Consider the following 10138-nt stretch of genomic DNA (forward strand, 5'->3'; position numbering starts at 1 on the left):
CTGAACAATGAGTGGGCGGGGCTTCAGGCTCCTGGTCCCAACTTGAGCCCAGTGCGCGGGCGCGCTGCTGGCCTGACTCGGGAGCGTGCGCAGTGTCACTGTGATCAGAGCCGTCCGCGTATTGGAGACGCTTTTGCAGCGGGGGAGAGTCGGCGGGTGAGCTTCAGAAACACCCGGTGGAGGCCGCAAGTTCCGAATAAGAAGCTCCCGGTCCCGCGTTTGCACCGAGCGGGGCGGCAGCTGCGGGGCTTCTCCCGTTGACAGGCCCTGTTTGAAACTAATAATAAATTAACAGGAGGGACTAAGTTCCCCGATTGAAGGGCGACCAGGAATATCCAGGAACAAAAACCAGAAACACTGATGGACTGAGGGTGCGGGAGAGGATTGTGGGCCCAGGGGAGGAATTGGAGCCGTGGGTGGGCTGGGGAGCTTCAAAAACACCTGGGGTCGGGCTGAGGCCCCGAATAAGAGGCCACAGGGCCCGTGTTTACCCCGCGGGGGTGAAGAGGCCGCTGGCCGCTAGGTCAGGTCGCTTGTGCGGCCATCTTGGTGAGGGCACAGTGTGGGCGGGGCTTCAGGGTTTCGATTCCTAACCGGGTCCTAGTGCCCGGGGGGTGGATCATCCTGGACAACAGGGTTTTCAGCAGCTTCACCCATTCCCAGGCTGCATGTGATGTTTTCAGCTTAGAGGAGTCCATGGACCATGTATATATTCAGTGTGAGAGGTGATACTCCAGATATAATTAGCTGACGTAGCTGCTTCTCAACCTTTTGTTACCTTTCATCCCCACGCTCCTAATCTTTGACCGCCGGTGTGGAGGGGGGTGGGTAAATCGGAGGAGCTTTATCTGGACCTACACTTGGGCCTGGTTAAAACAGCAATATGTAGCTGCTTGCTATGCAGGGACCATGAAACACAAACAAGAAATGCTGGAAATACTCATCTGTGGAGAGAGAAGCAGAGCTAACGTTTCGGGTCAGTGACCCTTCATCAGAACCATCAGGGACCATGTTCTCTCTTCTGTGGTCTTGTCTGTGCCTGGGTGGCCCTGGAGAGGGAGCACGCTTGATACCTTCTGCGACCGGTCGGCACCTCAGGGTACAGAGTGGCTCACAGACACAGGTAACAACATTCAGGTTTAGTTGGGAAAGTTCCCTTTGCTTTAGCCACTGTACTGCATTCTGGACTCGACACTGAGTTCAGCAATTTCAGACTATGAACCTGTGAGAATAAGAAATACTGAAATGTTGTTTCTACAGCTTGTGGAAAGTTACCAAGAAGTCATTTGTGCACAACATAATGAAATCACTGAAAAAGAGAACTGATAAGGATATGTCAGTGGAGACCTTAAGACAGTACATCACTGACAAAGAATTGATAAGGGTATGGAAGTGGAGACCTTGGGACAGTACATCACTTAAAAATTGTGCTTAGGCAGATAACAGAGAAACAGCAAGAGTTAGAACAACGGATGTAGTGAATAAGAAACTGCCCCACTAAGATAAAGGCTGACAGCTGCAAGTTAAAACACATAATGGAGAGCCAAATAAGGTAAAACAAAAACAAGAGTTAGGGGCTAGAAAGTTAGAGTAGGGGGAGAAGTAAACAGAGGAGGAGACTGTAGCAACCATAGGATAGGTTAGTGTCATAATACGTTATAACCAATAATGTAAAATAAAGGCGTGGACAAATGGATTTGTATTGTATAAACATGAACTGAATATGTTGATCGGTGTGCCTGCTTGTAGGACACCCGATCTTGCAAGAACGTTAAATAAACTTACTTCTTCAGAGTTTGACTTGGTGTAAATTATTATTAAGTGGGCTACGTTTCTCACAATTGGGGGCTCGTCCGGGATCTCTTCATCATTGCCGGGACCGCGGCCGACGAGAAGACGCGTCCCGTTAATTTAAAAACGGTCTCGTTTCTCTCGTTGGTAGCGGACCCGAGTAATCGACTGAAAATGATCCTAGGGAAGTCACTCTGAACGAGTATTTAGTGCGGCAGGTACACACGTGAAGTCAGGCAACTCCATGCACGGACCAAGGTAAGAAAAACGACTTTTAAGTATTATCTTGGTGACTTATGGTTAACTGTAGGATAAGACCTTCTAAGTACCAAAAGTCCTTGAGGAGTGAATTTTACAGTCCTGCAGTATAAGACCCTTCAGCTAGGAGGTGAGTACTGTATGGTATAAGACCCTTCAGCTAGGAGGTGAATACCGTAGGGTACAAGACCCTTCAGTTAGGAGGTGAATACTGTGGGGCAGTATAAGACCCTTCAGCTAGGAGGTGAGTACTGTATGGTACAAGACCCTTCAGTTAGGAGGTGAATACTGTGGGGCAGTATAAGACCCTTCAGCTAGGAGGTGAATACCGTAAGGTATAAGACCCTTCAGTTAGGAGGTGAATACTGGTTAACTGTGGGATAAGACCTTCTAAGTACTAAAAGTCCTTGAGGAGTGAATTTTACAGTCCTGCAGTATAAGACCCTTCAGCTAGGAGGTGAGTACTGTATGGTATAAGACCCTTCAGCTAGGAGGTGAGTACTGTATGGTATAAGACCCTTCAGTTAGGAGGTGAATACCGTAAGGTATAAGACCCTTCAGCTAGGAGGTGAATACCGTGGGGTACAAGACCCTTCAGTTAGGAGGTGAATACTGTGGGGCAGTATAAGACCCTTCAGCTAGGAGGTGAGTACTGTATGGTATAAGACCCTTCAGTTAGGAGGTGAATACCGTAAGGTATAAGACCCTTCAGCTAGGAGGTGAGTACCGTAGGGTACAAGACCCTTCAGTTAGGAGGTGAATACTGTGGGGCAGTATAAGACCCTTCAGCTAGGAGGTGAATACCGTAAGGTATAAGACCCTTCAGTTAGGAGGTGAATACTGTGGGGCAGTATAAGACCCTTCAGCTAGGAGGTGAATACCGTAAGGTATAAGACCCTTCAGTTAGGAAGTGAATACTGTGGGGTATAAGACCCTTCAGCTAGGAGGTGAATACCGTAAGGTATAAGACCCTTCAGCTAGGAGGTGAATACCGTAAGGTATAAGACCCTTCAGCTAGGAGGTGAATACCGTAGGGTACAAGACCCTTCAGTTAGGAGGTGAATACCGTAAGGTATAAGACCCTTCAGTTAGGAGGTGAATACCGTAAGGTATAAGACCCTTCAGCAAGGAGGAGAATACCGTAGGGTACAAGACCCTTCAGTTAACCATGGGAAATAAATCGTCTAAAAAGGAAGACGATGGGAGACAAGGAAAGTCTGCCGGCAACATCCCTCCAGAAAGTCCATTGGGACGGATGTTGGAGTATTGGGATTTAGAGTCAAAAAACCAAGGAGAAAAAGACCCAAATATGATTTAAGGACAGCAAGAAGGACCACCCCTTAACCCGACGATAACGACGACGATAGAGACAGAGAGTCTCCTAAGACAATGATGCCCTTGAGAGAGGTACCAATAGGAAATAATGAAATTGGATTTGTTAGTGCACCATTAACGTCAGGAGAGGTAAGAGTGTTTAAAAAGGAAATGAAAGTCCTCGTAGAAGACCCCTGAAAATTTGGGAAAGAGAAAACCCTCCCGGGGTAGGGGGAAACGAACCAGCCGAACAAAAATACCCTAATCAAGACCCGCAGTGGCAGAACAATAATATCGGCCATGGGGGCCAGATGAAAGACCTTAGAAATCTGATAGTAAAAGGCATTGTTGTAAACAAGTAGTTGAAGCCCCTGCAAAACTTATGCCTTTACAGAGTTACCGCAGGCCCCTCTTATGGCACAAGCAGGCGACGTATTGAGTGCGACCCCTCTGGGTGTTGAAGGCTGTTTCTAGACAAATAGAGACCATTAAAGGCACCTAGGTGGGATCAAGGGATTGATTTTTTAAAATGTTTTGAAGAATCAAAGGGGGGACTGTGAGAACAGAATTTAGATTTTAGAATTTTTAAGAACAGAATTACATGGGAACATTTAAGATGAAACAATTAATCAGTCATGTATTGCTAACAAGCTAGCTGACTTCATAACTTCAGGGCTGCAGAGGCAACTTGGCCTTGCAGCTGGTACAGCGAGAGAGAGAGAGAGAGAGACATTGTACTTCAACAGCACTCTTCTTATCACCCAGACATGAGAATCCTAGGGAAAAGTTAGAATGAAAAACATACCGACCAGGCTAATACACGCCCCTTGTTAGAGGGTGGCTCAGCCTACCCTGAAACAATTAATCAGTCATGTACTGCTAACAAGCTAGTTTCAGTGCTGTAGGGAGGGACAGCTTATCAGAAATGACTTCATAACTTCAGGGCTGCTGAGGCAACTTGGCCTTGCAGCTGGTACAGAGAGAGAGCGAGAGAGAGAGAGAGCGAGACATTATACTTCAACAGCACTCTTCTTATCACCCAGACATGACAAAGTTAGAATGAAAAACATACCGACCAGGCTAATACACGCCCCCTTGTTAGAGGGTGGCTAAGCCTACCCTTCTGATTCAGCAGTTGCTGAGTTTTTTATATTTGCTTTTATATTATACTGTTTAAATGTTATTTGAGTCAATAGATCCACATAATCCTAGTGAATATAAATAATCATATATAAGTTGATCAGTAGAGAGAGAAGGTTATCATAGAATGATAAAAGGGGGGAATGTGGAAGTGAGCAGAAAGGCATGGCACTATGCTTAATGGGAAATATAGCCAAGTTAAGAATAGTAGCTTTGCTGAGCTTTGATTTTAAGTGGCAGAAACCACAATGAAATAGCTAAAAGGGAGGGCCAGAGTGTGTGCAAGCTGTGGCAGCCACAGCACTTCAGACCAAGGAAGTCATTTTACCTCGAAGCTATTACAAGAAATAGTTAGGGGATTGGGAATCCAATGGGACTTCCATACCCCTTGGCACCCTCCCTCTTCAGGGCGGGTGGAAAGAATGAATCAGACCTTAAAGAAACACCTGTCCAAACTGATACTTGAAACAAGGTTACCCTGGACAAAATGTTTATCTATAGCGATACTCAGAATTCGGACAGCCCCTAGAAAAGATGTGGGACTGTCCCCCTATGAAATGCTATTCGGATTACCCGATATGGGAACCAGGGGTGAGATGCCAACCTTAGAAACTAAAGATTCGTTTCTAAAGAACTATATACTGGCGTTGTCTTCCTCATTGTCATTCCTCAGGAAGCAAGGCCTGTTAGCACAGCCACCACCTCTCGAATTTGCAGTGCACAAGATCCAACCAGGAGATTGGGTTCTGGTGAAATCATGGAAAGAGACTAAACTACAACTGAACTGGGAAAGACCATACCAGACTCTCCTAACCACTGAAACAGCCATAAGAATGGCAGAAAGAGGTTGGACCCACTACACAAGAATCAAGGGGCCGGTACAAACCCCGGCCGAGGAAGGAACTTGGACAACCGAATTAACAGAAGAACCATTGAAAATAAAGCTAAAAAGACTATGAGTAACGAACTTTTGTTTTAATATAACGGCGCAAGCGCGGAAATACTGTCTGTAATATTGTGTGCCTTCTCTCTTTCTTTTCAAAAGTAGCCAGGAAATAAAATGGGTTGGATGTTTTTGTATTACCCACTTCCAATTAGACAACAAGGTGTTTGGAGTAACAGTTAGAGAAGGGAAAAAGAAAGGTGAATTAAAATGTTGTTTTCAGGTAACAATAGATAAGACTGGTAAACCATCTAACAAACTAAAAGGGACCTCTCATAACGATCCTAACATAGTAAAAATAATAGAGGTAAAAGACTTGAGAAAGACAATTGAGATAGAAACCGGTTACGGGGACACAAATGCCTGGGTAGAATGGATAAAATATACTGTAAAAAGTTTGAACAAAAACAATTGCTATGCTTGTGCATCTGGTAGACCGATAGCTCAAGTAGTACCTTTCCCGCTGGGGTGGGAGCGTGACCGAAAGGGCATGGAAGGCATGTTAGCCCTATATCAGGATAAGACGGCTTGGGGTATTCAAACTTGCATATCCTTGTCAATAATGTTCCCTCCCCTAGAGAAAGAAGATTCAAGGACTCCCCCTTCATTTTTAGCCACCGGTGTGAATCACACATCATGCGTACGTCGACACGGTGCGGAGCTAACCAGAAATATGGGAGAGTTGAAGTCATGCATAGAGACTGAGGACGAAACTGGAAGAGTCAGGGGAGGGAACTAATCATCATTGAATGTCCCCAGAGTGGATTTATGGTGGTATTGCGGAGGAAAAATCCTGAGACAGACCCTACCCTCCCAGTGGAAGGGGACATGCGCAATTGTTCAATTGGCAATACCATTCACCTTGGCATTTGAGAAACAAAAGATAATAACGAGGGAAAGGGGTAAAAGGGAAGCGATAGCGAACTCTTTTGACGACCAGGTATACATGGATTTCATAGGGGTCCCAAGAGGGGTACCTGATGAATTCAAGGCCCGAAACCAAATAACCGCCGGTTTCGAGTCTTTGTTTTGGTGGGTCACTATTAACAAAAATGTAGATTGGATAAATTATATTTATTACAACCAACAAAGATTTATAAATTATACTAGAGATGTGGTAAAAGGTATATCTGAACAATTAGATGCCACTAGTAGAATGGCTTGGGAAAATCGACTGGCTCTAGATATGATCTTAGCAGAAAAAGGAGGTGTGTGTATAATGTTAGGAGGGAAATGTTGCACATTTATCCCAAATAACACAGCACCCGATGGTTCAATCACCCGAGCACTGCAAGGGTTAACAACTTTAGCAGAGGAGATGGCTGAAAATTCAGGAGCAGACACTTCCCTGATGGGGTGGCTTGAATCCTGGTCTGGAAAATGGAACGGCATGATAATCTCGGTTTTTACCTCCCTGATCATGGTTGTCGGAATACTAATAGCCATCGGGTGTTGTATTATTCCTTGTGTAAGAGGGCTGACACAGCGATTGATTGAGACAGCTTTGACGAAGCAGATGTCAATACAAAGAGGCCAGGAAGAAAGTATATATCTGTTAGGTAATGACAAAGTGGATAGTATCAACGGAGATACAGACATTGAAAAGGAGGTTGAAATAATGCTCAGAGGATTTGAGAGGACATATGAGAACCCTCCGCAGTATGTAGAAAACAACAAGGATTAAGTAAAAGAAAAGGGGGAATTGTGAGAATAAGAAATACTGAAATGTTGTTTCTACAGCTTGTGGAAAGTTACCAAGAAGTCATTTGTGCACAACATAATGAAATCACTGAAAAAGAGAACTGATGAGGATATGTCAGGGGAGACCTTAAGACAGTACATCACTGACAAAGAGAACTGATAAGGGTATGTGGAGACCTTAAGACAGTACATCACTGACAAAGAATTGATAAGGGTATGTAAGTGGAGACCTTGGGACAGTACATCACTTAAAAATTGTGCTTAGACAGATAACAGAGAAACAGCAAGAGTTAGAACAACGGATGTAGTGAATAAGAAACTGCCCCACTAAGATAAAGGCTGACAGCTGCAAGTTAAAACACATAATGGAGAGCCAAATAAGGTAAAACAAAAACAAGAGTTAGGGGCTAGAAAGTTAGAGTAGGGGGAGAAGTAAACAGAGGAGGAGACTGTAGCAACCATAGGATAGGTTAGTGTCATAATACGTTATAACCAATAATGTAAAATAAAGGCGTGGACAAATGGATTTGTATTGTATGAACATGAACTGAATATGTTGATCGGTGTGCCTGCTTGTAGGACACCCGATCTTGCAAGAACGTTAAATAAACTTACTTCTTCAGAGTTTGACTTGGTGTAAATTATTATCAAGTGGGCTACGTTTCTCACAAACCCCACTTTGATTGTTTTATTTTACCATGTGCTGGTTGTAAACTTGCTTTTCCTGTTCTTGCTTTCGGACGGAGCTGTTCGTTATTCTGTCATTAACATTCTCTCTGGACAACTGCTTTGTCATTTACTGCAACTATTAGCATCTCTCATGCCTTTTGTTCCATGACATCTTTGTCATTTAATCTCTCTGCCCTATCACAGACTTTTTCAACTTGCTCAAAGCCTATGACTTTTCGAACCTTTACCATTTCTGATGAAAGGTTATTGACTTGAAAAATTAACTCTGTTTCTCTCTCCACAGATGCTGCCTGAGCTGTTGAGTATTTCCAGCACTTTTTCTTTTTATTTCGGATTTCCAGCATCCGCAGTATTTTCCTATATTCTCTTTGCTATTGTTGGGTCTTTGCTGCTTATTTTGGCTTCTTTTAGTTTGAATGGACCACATGTTTTGGGGAACAAGAGAGGAAAGAATGTTCCATAGAAACTAGAACTGTCTGTTCTGAATTTCTATCCTGTACTGACAGTGATGACTTTTGTAAACTCCTTTTACAGGGTATTAGAAGGCGAGGATTTACAGACGGGAAACTCAAACCAAACATCACGTCAGGATCTGATAGTGTCACTCGATTCATCAGGACCTGACTGTGGAAGGAGAAATGTTTGTCTGTTCTGTCTGTGGGAAAAGATTTCAAACATCAGTGTGACTGGAAAAGCACCGAGACACACACACACCCGAGTGAGAGTGTTCCAGTGACTGACTGTGGAAAGAGCTTTAACCAGTTACACAGCCTGAAAAAAACACATCGCACCATTTACAGCGGGGAGAAACCCCACATGTGTTCTGTATGTGGACGAGGTTTCAGCTGATCATTCAACCTGGAGAGACACAAGGACACCCACACCATGGAGAAACCGTGGAAATGCAGAGACTGTGAGAAGGGATTCAATTACCCATCTGACCTGGACATTCATCGACACACTCACACTGGGGAGAGACTGTTCACCTGCTCCGTGTGTGGGAAAGGATTTGCTAAAAAATCCACCCTGCAGACACACCAGCGAATTCACACTGAGGAGAGGCCGTTCACCTGCTCCGTGTGTGGGAAGGGATTCACTCAGTCATCCACCCTGCTGAAACACAAGAACATTCACAATGATATGAAACCTTTTAAATGTTCTGAATGTGAAAAGACTTTTAAAATCAGATGTGAAATGGTGAGACACCAATGCGCTCACACTTGGGAGAGGCCGTTCACCTGCACTGAGTGTGGGAAGGGATTCACCTGATCATCCACCCTGCTGATACACCAGCGAGTTCACACTGATGAGAGACCTTTCAACTGCTCTTACTGTGGGACTGCAGTCACAATCATCTGACCTCACTGTACACCAGCGTATTCACAAGGGAGAGGCCGTTCACTTGCTCCGTGTGTGGGAAGGGATTTGCTCAGTCATTCACTCTGTTGGAACACCAGCGAGTTCACACTGGGTCGAGGCCATTCACTTGCCCCGTGTGTGGGAAGGGATTCATTTGTTCATCCAACCTGCTGAAACACCAGCGAGGTCACACTGGTGAGAGACCTTTCAAGTGCTCTCACTGCGGGACTGGCTTCAGGCGATCATTTCAACTCACTATACACCAGAGAATTCACACTGGCGATAGGCCATTCACCTGCTCCGACTGTGGGAAGGGATTTGCTCAGTCATGCACCCTGCTAAAACACCAGCGACTTCACACTGGGGAGCGGCCGTTCGCCTGCTCCGACTGTGGGAAGGGATTTGCTCAGTCATTCACCCTGCTGGCACACCAGTTCACACTGGGGAGAGGCCATTCACCTGCTCCATGTGTGGGAAGGGCTTCACTCAGTCATCCAACCTGCTGAGACACCATCGAGTTCACAAGTGACTGCAGGGGTTGGATTCTGCTGTTATTGCTGCTGTTAATCACATCCTGGACTGAACCCTGTTCATTTTGATGGTTAAAGAAAGATCTGCATGTATACAGCACCTTCCACTACCTCAGGACATGACAAAGTGCTTTACAGCCAATGAAGTACAATTGAAGTGTAGACACTGTTATAATGTAGGAAACACAGCAGCCAATTGCACACAGCAAACTCTCTGGAGTGGGATTTGAACCCACAACCTTCTGACTGAGAGATAACAATGGTAACAACTGAGTCACAGTCACGGTTCATTTCTGTTGATGTGAACTGGTGTTAGGATCACTGAACCTTGTAACATGATTATATCTTATAGATTGTGATTTTTTTAAAGTTAGTGATGGAATCTAGGAGGTCAGCTGACCTCCCCTCCACT

At 44.8% G+C, this 10138-nt stretch overlaps 1 protein-coding gene, 1 long non-coding RNA gene and 1 pseudogene across 2 annotated transcripts; all 3 read left to right on the top strand.

Moving 5' to 3' along the window:
* Window positions 1–83: 83 nt before the first annotated feature.
* LOC137349319 (uncharacterized) lies at window positions 84–7771 on the top strand. Its single transcript, XR_010969332.1, has 2 exons — window positions 84–1123; window positions 5177–7771. It is a non-coding gene; the product is annotated as an uncharacterized lncRNA (long non-coding RNA).
* A 692-nt stretch (window positions 7772–8463) lies between these two features.
* On the top strand, window positions 8464–9232 carry LOC137349292 (gastrula zinc finger protein XlCGF8.2DB-like). The gene has a single exon (XM_068014833.1). It carries the CDS (start codon window positions 8723–8725, stop codon window positions 9104–9106), a length of 384 nt encoding a protein of 127 aa, XP_067870934.1. The 5' UTR covers window positions 8464–8722; the 3' UTR covers window positions 9107–9232.
* On the top strand, window positions 9148–9834 carry LOC137348757 (zinc finger protein 239-like; annotated as a pseudogene).
* Window positions 9835–10138: the final 304 nt, after the last annotated feature.

Source organism: Heterodontus francisci, chromosome 34 (assembly GCF_036365525.1).
Source record: "Heterodontus francisci isolate sHetFra1 chromosome 34, sHetFra1.hap1, whole genome shotgun sequence".
In the NCBI taxonomy this organism is placed as follows: domain Eukaryota; kingdom Metazoa; phylum Chordata; class Chondrichthyes; order Heterodontiformes; family Heterodontidae; genus Heterodontus; species Heterodontus francisci.

Excerpts from the sequence above, each read along its gene's own strand:
- LOC137349292 (XM_068014833.1), top strand. The coding sequence starts at position 8,723 with ATGGAGAAACCGTGGAAATGCAGAGACTGTGAGAAGGGATTCAATTAC.